This window comes from Copadichromis virginalis, linkage group LG6, assembly GCF_057382275.1.
Source record: "Copadichromis virginalis isolate Kocher_CV1m ecotype Utaka linkage group LG6, C_Virginalis_male_GT1.1, whole genome shotgun sequence".
Taxonomy (NCBI): Eukaryota; Metazoa; Chordata; class Actinopteri; order Cichliformes; family Cichlidae; genus Copadichromis; species Copadichromis virginalis.
The window spans coordinates 19,462,147-19,476,672 of NC_140623.1; the positions used below are offsets into that span (position 1 = coordinate 19,462,147).

The 14,526-nt window shown below is 42.8% G+C and overlaps 1 protein-coding gene across 2 annotated transcripts in view; it reads right to left on the reverse strand.

Annotated features, from left to right (window-relative positions):
- Positions 1–7,676: 7,676 nt before the first annotated feature.
- Positions 7,677–14,526, reverse strand: part of cntln (centlein, centrosomal protein) — a 94,487-nt gene continuing 87,637 nt past the window's right edge. For both annotated transcript variants that reach the window (XM_085459098.1, XM_085459099.1), the window contains one exon: positions 7,677–8,489. In XM_085459098.1, coding sequence (XP_085315224.1) covers positions 8,379–8,489 — 111 coding nt within the window. In that variant the 3' untranslated portion in view covers positions 7,677–8,378. The remainder of the gene's footprint in view (positions 8,490–14,526) is intronic.

Sequence of the window (14,526 nt, forward strand, 5' to 3'; positions counted from 1 at the left end):
ATAATACAAATCACATATTTGGTTTGCTCTAGGCTTTTTTACACCATAAGCAGTGCTCACTCAGGCCACCTCTGCAGCTGGCTTCAATCATTGCTTGTAGAGTCTCGCAGCTTTTAGTTTGTTCTACAACAAATGGGATGCAGCTCAGTTATAACTACGTTGACTGTGCCGGCGTTTGACTCGGGCAGTCAAGGATATTCTACCTCTTTACCCTTAAAAATTATTTTTTAAGGTTCTGTTTGGGATTGTTGTCCTCCTAAATAATGAATCCAGTGAGTTTTGACACATTTGGCTGAATCTGAGCACACAGTAAGCTCCTCTACAGTACTGCATAAAGCCTGTTGCTTCCATCTACAGTGAAATCATCAATAAATGCCAGCGTGCCAGTTTCACTGGCAGCCATAACTGAAGCAACCTGTTTGATAGATGGGGTGGTGCTCTGGGCCATGAGCTTTTTCTCTCCACATTTCTCCATCAATTTGTAGAGTTTGACTTTTGTTTCTTTTCTTTTCTTTTTCTTTCTTTTTGCCTGTCCCGTTTGGCTCTTTTGCCATCAGAATTATTGTCTAAAGGCGAAGAAAGATGCCCAACGGATTTACTTTACCAAATGGACCATCCCAGCCTTGCCATAATGGTCCATTTGATTCACCTTTTATTGTTTATTTTATTTTTTATTTTCACTTGCTAGATACGGGACAGATTTGACTGGGGAAAAGAAAAGGGAGAAAGGAAGAGGGAAAGAAAAACAGCGGGGAAGAGGCACGGGGATAAAGGGCAAAAAACAAAAACCAACTAAATAAGCAGACAAAAAAAAACATATATCAATCACCTGGGTCACCTGTTGAGAAAGAAAAAAGAAAACAAGCAGAAGAAAACGAGAGCAATAGAATAAACAACATCACGATGATCTATGGGAATATAACAGTAAATACTAAATATTAAACATTATTGTGCAGCAAGTAAGATCGACAGCGCACAGTGTGCTTTGAGGTAGGAGCCAAAAAGGGTGTAGTTTGTGTGTGTGATCACCCGTGTGTACACCTGTGAGCATGGACGCACTTGTTTTTAAAAGGTTCCTTCATGTAATGATCTGTTAGAGGGTGTGGGGGGGCCACAGCCCCGTCCACCAGGGCATGAAGCAGGTATGGAGGAGATCAAAACTCCAGACATCCAGAGGCCCCCAGAACACAAGAGACCAAGGAAGACCAACAGAGGGGCAGCCGCGCCACTGTCCCAGAAAGAGCTGAGGAGAGTCCCAGATGAGGGCTCACTCAGCAGCCGCGGAGCAGAAGCCAGGGGGAGTTGCAGTTACGCGCCTGTGAGCTCCGCCGGCAGTCAGCCGTGCCTGAGTGACCGAGCCCCAGGCCGAGAGGCCGAGGGCACCCCACCCCCGAAGTGGCCCGAGTGAGCCCCAGGCTCCAGGCCTCGACAAGCAGCCACCAAGGAGTGAGCCGGTGTGTACCTGGACGCCCATCCCCGGACACAAAGAACCACCAACGCACCGATGTCTGAGGGAGTCCGCCACTGGCAGGGGAAGTGGTGGGGGGAGATAGGCCTCCAAACCTTGGAGGGCCTGAGATGTCCCCAGAGAGGTGGCGCCTGACACCCAACCTGACATATAGACACAGACATACAGGCACACACAGATACAAACATCCATTCCCACCCTCATGCTCTCATGTGCAATTACTCAACACTCACCCAACGGGGAGACAGACATAGAGGGACACTGTACACACAATCACACTCCCCAAGCGTACTCTAAGCCCCAGGTCTAGATATCCTTGCCCCTGGAGGGGGAAACTGCACCCAGACCCAGGTAGTGTTACCCTTTTCCCTGGTGCGGGGAGAAGCAGACCGCCCCGACTCCGCAGCAGCAGGCAGCAGCCTCACACTCCAGACCCCAGTCGGACGGCCAACTTCTCCTCCTAGTCCCCCCTGCTCCAGCAGGCCGCAGAGAACGGGGGTGTGTGATGACTCCAAACCTCCCTCCGCCCGCTCATATGTAGTGTTGATGCATGTGTGTTCTAAGGTGCCTTTAAAACCCAGGAGGGCATGGAGCTACCTGCTTTGACTTTTGTTTCATCTGTCCTTAGAACTGTGTACCAGAAGTCTGTGGGCTTCTTTTTGGATGTTTTGGAGAAACGCTGAGAAAGCTTATAAAAAAAATAAACAGCTGCCCAAAAACATACAGTAGCGTCAGACTCTTGATAACTTTGCGATCAGCACATTATGTGTTAAATGTGCAACACAGTTCTTTCAGTTATGATGCTAACTTATGAAATTAAAGCGAAAACCTTCCACTCTAAAACAGCCTAAAACTTAAACCTAAAGGTCCAAGTATAATGAAATCAACAGGCCATGTCTTTCATCACAGGCAGAGATGCAATCCCAAGCTCACCAACTGGATACTCTTCATTCCTCATGTGAGTCAAAGACAGATTTGATTTAAATGAAAAGTCATTTGTGATAAGCAGTCTGTAAAAGGAAACAACTTTGCTTCATTGCATTGAAAATCAGCTGCTCTGCTTAAAAAACGACGTGTGTTCTTTAGCATATATGACAAGCTTATGAATGTAAATACAGCATTTCGAGGAGATTCTAGTTTCCTTATTAATGACTTTATTAAGAAAACCAAATAGTTTAGGGGAAAACCAAGAAGAATGTGTTTTTTACAATGATCGCTGTAGCTCATAAACCAGGTATATGCTCATAACATACAGCCTGCACCCTGGATGATTAAACTTCCACGAGCGTCACTTTGCATGAGCTGAAGAACTGATTCACCTTTCCATGACTTGGAAAGAATTTGCATATAGTTGGCTATCGTCCAGCGCACTGTGCTATAACACGCCTTGAAATGCTTGAGCAATAAACCAAGCAGAACAAGCGCCGCAGTTTGACTTTTCAGGAGGGCTGACGCTATGTTGGATCAATTAGAGGGAGAACTGACAGAGCTATGTCGTGATTGGTGTTTAGGGTAGTTTAGTTAATGCAGTAGAGTTGATCCAACGTAGCACCAGCGTTTTAAAAATAGGGCTAATCCTATCTGCCATAACGTGTAACGATCTTTGTGAGTTCTGGGTTAGAAATGGGAATGGGTTAATAAAAGTCTTTAAACTCCACAGAAGAGTTCTCGAAGCATATTTAAAGGCAGAATAGGAAAAAACACACATATATAGGTACAAAATAAATAGACACATGCTAGTAGGTGCTAAACATATACAATCATCAAAAGGCACAGGAGACAAAGTAAGCAAACCAGACAGACTCAGGTGCCAATGTGTAAAAATAAGTTTTAGTTCTAGTTTTAAAAGACTCAGTGTGGATAGTATTCCATCATCATAACATACCTGGCTGAGACTATCAGTTCTCCTCTGAGCAAAGTCCTACTTCCCTCACCAGATGGTTTGTCAGAACCTCTTTAAAGCCAAATAGCAGGCCTCACTTATCACCACCTATCGCCTCTGTGTGGTGACTGAAAAGTGAAATCACAGGCACAAGGGGCTTTTGCTCAGCGCCTGTGCTCACAGACCAGATAGTCTATGAAGTAGATGAAGATCATCAAAATCTTGGAGAGGAAGATTTGTTCCTTTGCTTTGATCAAGAGAAGGGTGCCTCTACCATCTGATCAGGAAACCTTTCTGTGGTAATATCCAAGACCATCTGAACTGACTTCCTTGGGATCTTTAAAATTTACTTAATATTTACTTACCACGGTCTTTTACTAAGAAAAATGCATTTTAGTGCTCAGGAATGTGCTGCTTTATATTCATTGTCTGCATCTGTAAAACTAAGCAGACTGTGAATCACATTCCCCAGATTGTTTCTTTTTACCTCTGAGGCAATGAACCACAAGAAACTTTTTTTTTATATTAATCGTTAAAACATTAGCAAATGGTTGTGTTTATATTTCATCATAAATAAAGCCCTTAAGAAAGATTCAATGTATCCTTTATGAACCTGTATGTGTTTGTGTGTGTGTGCAGGTGTTAATAAGAAAAACAAAAAATGGACTGACTTCTACAGCAGACCAGGGGTCATTTGTCACACATATGCCAGTCATGCCACCAGAGACAAACAGCTAACATAAGCCAGGCTGTAGTCATGTGTTTGTGGGTCTCATAAGGTCCACCAATCCCCACGTCATCTCGCTCCACTCAAACATGCTAATGTACCTGTGCTCTGCTCTAATTGGTCCCAGTGATGCTCGCCCTGCTCCACCTGTGTTCATGGGAAGCCTCCAGTCAGTCCTGCAGTCAGGCCCCCGCCACTGCATGCGAGTGCGCAGAGCTAATATTATGCAAACAAACACTTTGTTGTTTGGCACTTCGTGCACCGACCCGCCACTGTGGAAGAAAGGGAGAAAGTAAGTAAAGGGAAATAGAGAAAGGAACAAGGGGTGTATGAGTAGGGGTGGTGGTGGTGCTAGAATTCATTAGTGTGATTACCTGAGGTGTGCTACTTTACAGGGGGTAATCTGCCTGCCTGCTTCATACCCTCCAAACTTCAGCCAGTCCGCTAATGAGCGCTTGGAAAAGTTAGTCAAGGTGGAGAGGTGCTTTGAGGGGCTGTGCACCTTAGACTAAGGTGTTATTATATATGCCGGAGCAGAAAACAAAGAATGGATGCCTATTTTGTAACAGAGGATAAATGAAGACTGGTAATGTTTTGATACACGTGGAAAACAGTGGGCCGACTGATGAGGTTGAAACCTCAGGACAAAACACTGGCACGTTTAAAGGTTGAAATGTCTGACAAATTAGACATATAGTACACTTTGATGTGAAATATCAAGAATATTTTCAACGTCATTTGAGGCAACATCCCACACTAATCAAAAGGACACCAGAGGGTTCAGGGAATCTCACTGAAGAGCCACTTCTCTCTGAGGTATTGTCGAGGACAGCGGCTTCGGTCCTGTGCTGTAAGAGTAGGTGGATTAGAGATGGGATCAACCCCTGTCTCATTCCCCCCCTTTTTCCTCTCTCTTTTTTCACGGCAGAAGCTTTGGCCATGGCTTTAGAGAGACAGCTGCCGTGAACAAAGCTCAGGACAGTCCACTGGGGACAGAGAAAGTGCGAGTGTCAAAGAACAATAAAAGTGCTGGAAGAGCTCGGCTACGGTGGAGCAGCCAAACGACGGGGAGGGAGAAAAACCACAGAAAATACAGGATATACAGTATATACACTACATATTAGATAGATGGATTCTGTAACTTTCCCCTTCCTCTCACCCTGTGGCTCTGCTTCATCACACAGCATCAAAACATAGCTTTATTCCCAGGAGTGGCTTGCCTTTTTATCTGCTCCCTAGCTTCCCACGGCGGGCCGCATCCACCCATAATCTGCTGCTGTTTCATGTCTGGAGCACAGAAGAGAAGGATAAGGGACTTGTTCAAGTGAAGATCAATGAGGCTGTACACACAGCACACGTGCATCAGGACACACTGAGAATGTTTTCCTTCTTCTTCTTTGTAAAGTGCCATATGATGCAACATTAAAAGAACATTATATATGGATACACTGACAAGACGAGTATGAGAGTTTTAACAGAAATTACTATTAGGCTGAGATGTGGCGCGATTTGTGTCATACGCCCTGTAAACCCCATCTACCTTTTTATTACTGAACCATCTCTCTGTGGATCAAACACGGAGGACTAACACAATGAACAACTGTAAACATGCTGCATTATACATTTGTTGAAAACACATTTGGCTGTATGTCACAAGCACCTTGTTATTTTAGACTGTGCCAAGCGCCTGTGCCGGCAAAAATCAAAGCAGTCTGATGTATTGGCAGCAATAGCTGGGGTGTGAAACTGTGTCAGCGAAGTAAAGGAAATCACCAGAGGCTATTTTCTGTTCGCTCCACAGCTGGCTGACGAGATCGGCAAGGACTAATTGTGTATCAGATGGAGGCAGAAGAAATTCTCAGTTTGCGCGTTACTTTTCTTTGTACTTGGGTCTACCCGCCTTCCCACCCAAGTGGCACAGACTCACCAGACAAAGGGAACTTAAAAGTACCAGAAAGACAGCCCTGGGACAAACAACACACATGCACAGAAATCCTCGATGAACCCCAAAGCCAACCTGTAACCCTAACCCTCTTCTATCCCTCCAGGAACAATCTCCTGTAGGAAATCAGTGGAAAGAAAATATACATGAAAGTTGGATTTAAAAAGAGCAGGGAGGGAAAGAGATAAAGATAGAGTGAAAATGACACCGCGATTGTGTTGGAATGAATAAAAGGGGAAGGGAGAAAAACTTTGCATTTGGAACTACTGATCAAAGTAATTCCCACAGGAAACCTCTCTTAATGAGAGCTGTACAAGAAAAGAAGGGTGGAAGACAAGGAGTGAAAGAGAAGAAGAGTATGGCATGCCATTCCTACACAGAGGAGGGAGAAAGAAAAGGGGAGATGAATCATACACAGCGCCTAGTGGAAGAAATGAGCGTGTGTGTGCGCATTGGATGGGGGTGGTGGTGGTTATTTGAAGGGTGTTTTCAAGATCATTTTAACATCTTCACTGAGGGAGCGTCAGAGGCAAGGCCAGGTTAATTAAACCCAAGGGAGTACCAGCTGAGGGGCCCCGCATTTGAATATGTCACAGAAATAGAGCGAGCGCGTCAGCCGAGGCCGGATGGCGGGTTTCGGTGAGCAAATATGTTGACTGTGCATTACACGCTACGAGGAAGAGGGAGAAATAGAGACAGACAGCGGAGGGGTAGGGCGGGGCCATGCAGGAGGGTCTCTGTGATGTTTTGCTTTTCTTTACCCACGGTGCCACCGTATTTCTCTGAGTTATTAATGTTTGTCATTAGCTCCATTACGCTGGAGGACAGTGACAGGAAAAGAGAGTGAAGAAATTTATATGGGACAAATATTGACAATAGCTCGCCCATGGGTATTGGAGAAGAAGAAAAGATGCAAACTATGTTAATGAATGGTAATTAACCACTAGGGTTTGTCTCTCCTGGATCCCAGCTAAATTGGTCCCCGAGTTGCAGCTAGAGACAGTCCTGGCCTAATCCTTTATTATAAAAAGATAAAGGAAAACGACATCATTAGCATATATTTGAGAAGGAGGTGGGGGGTTGGTGGGGGGGATTAAAAAGTGGAATTATTTTTTAATTCTTGAACGGAGGATCCTTCGTGCCACTGTTTATTACACATAATAAAAAGAAAGGAGGAAAGTGGTTATTCAAAAAAAAGGGAAAAGAAGAAGCAATTTCAAAGGAGGCGTGTGGGTCTCCTGAGTGGGATGCAAACTCAAGGACAGAGACCTGGATTGTGGTTTAATATTCAAAATGAATAATAAGAGAGGGAGGACAAGGGAAACAGATAAAAGGAAGTGGAGGTAGCTGTGTCAAGGATGGAACCACTCCTCTTGTGCACCACGGCTCTGTGTGTGTGTGTGTGCGTGTGTGCTCATCCTGACCCTTACTAATGATGTCAGCAGCAGGGGCCACTTGTTACAGACAGGAACCATGCCAACAGGCAGCTGTCAATCATAAGAGAGGTGCGAGAACCCCGCAGTCCAGCAGAGCATCCTCAGTCACCATCCCACTCTGACTGACACTCCTTTGAACTGCCAGAACAAGCAAAGTACGAGAGCACAGCAAAGCAAACGACAGCGACCATCACAAAAAGGCAGTCTTTAGAAGTTAAAAGGGCTTTTATTTTGGAAATTAAGTAAATGTTTATTAAACAAAATGGTAAAAAAAATCAAGCAATACTTAATATAATTACATAACAAAATAAAAGATTAGAAGCTTTAACAATCTCCTTCAGAAATAAATACTTGCAGTGCATTTCATAAATGGAACAGATGAGGCTTCAATCACTGAACTGGATCTGAGGGTAATACACTCTGGAGCTCCTTGCAGTGAATATTCTGCTCTCTCTTGCTTTGGACTTTCCTAAAGTGTTGACTAGGCATGCGTAGGTCAAGTCCCTGCAACCTAAAAGTTCTTGAGGTGCCAAATAAATTAGAGGGAAAGGGGTAAAAGAAAGTTTCAAAAAGTGTAATTTAAACATTAGAGTAAGCATTTGCCTTATCACCCCAGGTCTGCGTTGAGAGCGGAGGAGAGTGGCTGCACTGTAAATTAGCTTGGCACTAAAGGGCCCTGTCTGATAGACATAGTGCAGTGAGTGCTAACACAGATGTCGAGGGCTCATTTACAAAAGCTGGGGTGCTGCGTTGAGCCAGTGGCCCAGAGTGAGTCGACAGCGCTTTTCTCACAAATATTGGTTCTGCTGCCCCGGCCCAGCTTGGCTCAGCCCGGCTCCCACCGAGTAGGAGCTGGGGAGGGAGAGAAGAAGGGAGGGAGGAAAAGAAGAGGATGACAGTTTTCCCAGCCTCAGCCCAGGGAGTCAGGCTTTTTCGCTGACTGGTGTTGCGAGCGTGGCCAGCTCTTCTGTCAGCACTTTCCTCTCCTTCATCTTCACGCGCACAGCCTCCATTAGCTGGCCGGCAGAGGGGATCTGCAGGGGAGGGGAAGCACAGAAAAAAGGGTGTGGGGGTGGCGGTAGAAGGGGAAGAGAAAATGAGGAAAACACGCACAAGTATTAAAAAATAAAATCAGATTTTTTTTACATATCTATCCAGCTATATATATATATATACACACACACACACACACACACACACACACACACACACACACACACACACACACACACACACACACATACATACATATATATATATATATATATATATATTTTTTTTTTAATATATATATATATATATTTTTATATATATATATATATATATATATATATATATATATATATATTTTTTTATATATATATATATATATATATATTTTTTTTTATATATATATATATATATTTTTTTTTTACACCTGGCAGCCTGTTTGCTGTTTTATGAAATAAGAGAAGCCCAAGCAGGGCCTCAGGATTTGTGAAATTTCTCAGGGAACAGCCACTTTGAGATAAAGTAAATCACAAAGCAGCCTACACAGCAGTAGCCCAACTCCACAGCTCACTTTTATTAAACTTCCATTTTTGACCAGTGAGAATGCAGTTCATGTTTTTTTTTCAAGCCAGCTGTAAAAAACATTCACATGTTAACTTAAACAGGTCTGCTGTTTTTTCCCGTCCACACCAGCAGAGGTATGGTATCCCAACATTGATCCTGAACATTTTCCCCAATACATGCCTGTCCACTGTGGACAGGAAAAACTCTATGGAAATATAATTTTTTTTAACATAATACTACAATAAACAATAAACAAACAATAAAACCACACGTTAAAAATCAGTATATCTACACGTCTGAGTGACAGAAAGTCCCTAATTGTGAGACGAACCGGTATTGGTTTGATTTTTGGAATGTCATTTTTCCCCGAACAGTCAGGGCAGATGGCCGCTCCTCCCTGAGCCTGGTTCTGCCGGAGGTTTCTTTCTGTTAAAAGAGTTTTTCCAACCCACTGTTGCCAATCGCTTGCTCAAAGGGGGTCTGATTGTATGATTGTTGAGGTTCTCTCTGTATTACAGTAGGATCGTTACCTAACAATATAAAGCCCCTGGAGGTGACTGTTGTTGTGATTTGGTGCTACATAAAAAAATGAACTGAATTAATGTTTCTTGTGAGTAGTGCTGTGAAACAGCTCTAAAAGAGTAATTTTATCCTGTAACTGTAAAAAAAAAACACAAAAAAAAACGCCACCCACAATCTTGTTTTCATGAGTCTAAAGAGACAATACATTTTCCCAGAAGCTTTATCCATTTTTTCCTTATTGTGCCTCTAGGCATAATTAGCACCAATGGTAAAAACTTAAAGTATTGCTTTTTGTGTGCGTCACTGGATTGAATCTATACCAGGAAGAGGAAAGGATGAGAGCTGATACTGATTAATTCATAAATGTGAAAACAAAGAATTGGCAGGTTCCTCCTCAGAGTACTGGGTAATTTTGTTTTTCTTCCTCATCGACAGGAGGATTTGATTTGAATGTGCACCGACTCACCCATACATATTCCCCTTAAGTTATGCAATGCTTTTTATAGGCACATTTTGTAAGCAAGGGAAGCATGATATTTCCCTGACCAATTTACCAAGTCCCATAGCATGAAGTGAGAAGGGGACAGGACAGATGTGATTATTTCATAAAAGAGAGTGTGAAAACAAGAGCCCTCGAACTACACACAGAAGCAGAAAGAAGAAAAAATTGTAAAATATGATCTTGATTAAGCAAACAGTAACAGAGAAACCTCCAGGTTTGAAAAATGAAGTTGAGGTTGTTCTGAGCACCACTTGAGGCTGGTGCCAAAGTGCAGCTCCATTGATTCCCATGTTAAACCCTTATTTGTTTATTTTTTCTCTTGGTTACAACCCTATGGATGGTATGTCAGCACTCAGACTCCTTATAATGTGTGTGAGTGTTGACATAGGTAGTTGTAGTTGCTAGCTGTCTGGTTAGGGATGTCAAGACTGCATTGTAGGTGGCTGACAGCTGGTGTCGTAAGTCACCACCTCTGTTGAATGATGTTCATTACATCGATTACATCATTACATCACCGACATCGATGGCCTCTTTTGCTTTCAAACTCTGTCTTCTCTGTCCAAAATGTGAATACAGGCATCCTAACAGCGACCTTTATCCATTATGTGCAGATGTACAGCTGAGTCTTGTCCTGTCAAGGTGGCTCTATGTTGTGCCATGCCACTGTGCTTGCAGTGTTGTGCTTTTTGGAGCATTTTAAAGTAATTATACAACAAATTTAATAGCAATATCTGTGCTTCAGTTTTGAGTTAAAGTCTAGTACTTTATTTGTATGTTACTTTGGACTAATGTTCAGGTGTCTGTGTTGCAAGTATACAGTATAAGGATAGAATTTGCTAGCCAAGCCTGTCAGTATTAGCTGATAGCTCCCACCCACTGATCCAAACTGTCACCAAGATGGTGACAGTTTGCAGATAATGCTTGGATCCAAAATGGTACTAAAACCTAGTTTAAAACTTTTAGTACTCAGTTTCAAATACAGCTGGAGAGTGCGCATTAGAAACTCAAATATACACACACACGCAGTTCTCCTGCCCCTTGACACCTTCTCTTCTTCATTAAAGGTAAAAGAATCAGGGAACACAAGGCCGTATGTGCCAGGAAGTATGTGAGAAAGTGTGTGTGAGTGTGCACTTGTGCACGCGTGCACTGGGGAGTCAGTTCCAGCAGCACTGGATGCTTCAAACACACAGCATAACTCCTCAGAGAACCACTACACTGAAGTAACTGCTGAGACATCTCCCTCTGCCTCTGTCCTCCAGAGAGAGCTCACTCTCTCTGTTTCACACACACACACTCACATTTCTTAATAAGCTAATTGCACTTAGAGCCACTAACTATGCAAACAAACGCACTAAAATAGAGACACAGCCACAACACGGGGCTCTGTGGGATAGCAAAGTGGGAGACTGGATCATTAAAAGTCCCGATGTGGGAATATGAGTAAACAACACTAACAGGTAAACATGATCTAGATAAACCTAACATTAAGTGAGATTTAGGCCTAAAAAAAGATGCTGAATGTATGCAACAAACTCAATGTGCTTTCAATTCCTTCATTTTAAAAACTTATTTTTGGCAGTCCTTTTCTCAGACAGGAACAAAAAGAAAAAACAAAGGACACCATGAACCTTTCTGCCACTCATCACAGGTATCATCCCTTAAAACAAGGCATTACCCATTTGAAGTCATGAGAAATTCAAGGAACAGATTCTGTATAAACACGAGTAGGTACACAAAAACCATCAACAGGATTATAAAGCTTTTTGAGTGTTGATGTAATGAAGTGTGTGTGTGTGTGTGTGTGTGTGTGTGTGTGTGTGTGTGTGTGTGTGTGTGTGTGTGTGTATTGTGCAAATTTGTCTCTTGGCTGATATTCAATTTCAATGAAAATGCCTTAATTTTGATTGTTTCTTACACTAGCAGATTCTGACACAAGAAAACACAAGTGCTCACAAATGGGACAAGCAGCACTATCATTCTCTTTCATCTGACTGCCACATTAGCTCGGGACTGATACCCTGCAGGATGGTTGGAGGTAAGCTGTGATGCAGCTGCTCTGGCTGGATCCCCTGGGCTGCTTAAGGCGGTGTTAAGAACTGGCACTAATGTTATGCTACAGTTGATTTAGCTGGGCCCCTGTCCCCTTTGGCGGAGCTAGCAAGCACCAGCAACACAACGGCTGTTTTGCAAGAGGCCCTGTCCCCTTTGGCAACACTAAAATAGCTACTGTAGCATTAAGCCATGCTAACTCGCATCCATTACTATTCAACAGGCCCTGCAGAGCCGACCTTTTGTCTATGTATGATTTCATGAACATGTTTCAGGAGTGAACTGACGTGCAAAGCCACTGACACTGACAAGTTTGTGTGGGTATACGTGTGTGAGTGTGTGTGGACAAGGACAGGGGCTGCAAGCAAGAGGTGTTTTTATGAGCCAATTAAATGACACTGCTATGCTATAGCCTGGGGCACACCTCAAGGCAACAAGCAGCTCAAAGTTTCCGCACTCCAGCGACGCTGGTCTGGTAGTGGCATTACACACAACTTTTTTTTAAAAATAAAAGATCAATCATTCCACCTCTTTTGTCTTCTCCCTCGGAATGGGTTAACACAATTATTTCCAAGGGCCCAATTTGGTTTCAGAGATTGTGTCAGATGGCTGGATATCTAAATGAATAGAAATGTGGAGGGAGGAGAGGCTTGCAGAGCCTAAAAAGAAATACAAGAGGACCTTAGCAAGGAGGATTCTTAGTTATTCACGAGCTATTGTCAATGTAACTGCAATAGTCATGTATATTTAATAATGTAGATGTTGCCACTGAACTCCAGTACTCTGCTATACAAACAACATTTAGGTCCTTGAAAAATCTTCAAGGAGTGTGCATATCGGCAGCTGTAAAAACCAAAACTTTCATACAGTTTGTACGTTTATACATAATAAAGCCAGTGTGCACTACTGATATGAGCTGAGTGTTAAATAAATAAATAAATGAAGAAGTGAGTGCTATGATAGGCTTTCTTGGGGTGTGAAGGGAAACCTGCTGTACATCTTTGTCTCTGGCTAGTGAGTCATCTCCAATCTAGGCCACTAGTCAAGGTAAGGGAGAAGTAGTTACAGTAGTTTTATAGCAGAGGGAGGGTGGAAACAGCTCTTTGATCTCTGATCTTCTCACTTTTGTTTGAAAATCAAATTTATCAAACGGGGGAATAACAACAACAACAACATGATAAATAGATTAAAAAAAGCACAAAGGCACCGTACTTGCATTTGATTATCTCCAATAATGAATATGTCACATTTGCAAAGAGGGGCTCAGGTAAGAAAATCACTAAAGCACCGACGAGCCTATTCTCTTGCTCTCCTTCGTAATTACCTACCCCAGCAGCATAGCAGATCCCTCGCTTTTCTCCCCTTTAGGCCACTGGAGACTGATATGAAAGGGAATTGGACACTTGGGGCCACAAATACTGTAATTAAAAATCTCTCCTTTTCTTGATACGTTGTTTGCAAACATCATTTCAGAGCGCAACATGCATTTGTTAGGGATCTGACCTAAATACACCCTAGATTAAACATAGGAAAGCACCCGGTCTTTGTTTCAGGTTCATACTCATTAGGTGTGAAAATGAGGTGATTCAGGCATGATTGGGGTATAAATATAGAAAGGTGATATCCATACAAAACAGATGCAACCTTTAGGTGGAATTCAGGAACCCAGAACATGGCTATGTAACAGTTATGGCTCATCGGTCAAGGTAATGCACTGGGAAGGAGTTGCAGTCAGGAAAAGTGGCTGTGCTGGCAGCAAGCTGTCACAAAATAAAAAGCTGCTAAGACTTACCAGCTTCTAGTGTGGGTTCAGAGGGAAGGCAATGCATCAAGCCATCAGTTCAGTGTAGATAATTTTTCTATATTAACTTAAAAGTTCCTGATTACGCTTTTACTTATTTTCTTTCATACATACACCACTACCGATTGTGGACTCATTATTATTCAATAATGAGACAGAATAATCGCTGTGAATCCTTATCTAAAGAGATTATTTCTACTATTGGCTTTGTGTGATGTCACTGAGAGCGTATATCTTTAATATGGTCATCTCAGGTACACAGCTCTGGTGTGTACCTGAGATTACCAGCGGCAGTCAAACAGAGCTGGCTTAAAGGAGAATTGTCCTAATAGGAGAAGAACTAAAATACCTTCTTTCAGACAGAGGATAAACTGTAAATAATGCAAGCTACTGGGGTACAGTTAGAAATGAGCAGAACAACTGCCCCGTTAGTCTACTGTGCCCATCAGCAGACTAAATCGCCCTTGGATACAATCAGTAACATTTAAAGCACCAAAGAGGCTTCAAGAAATCTTTTTTCACCTTGCCCCTCAACTTTAACTAAAATTGAGTACTTAAGTGGGCTGGACCAGTGAAACTACATGACAGACATGCAAACTTACAGAAAGCGTTCTGGCATTTCATTGCCCAGACTGTCCCA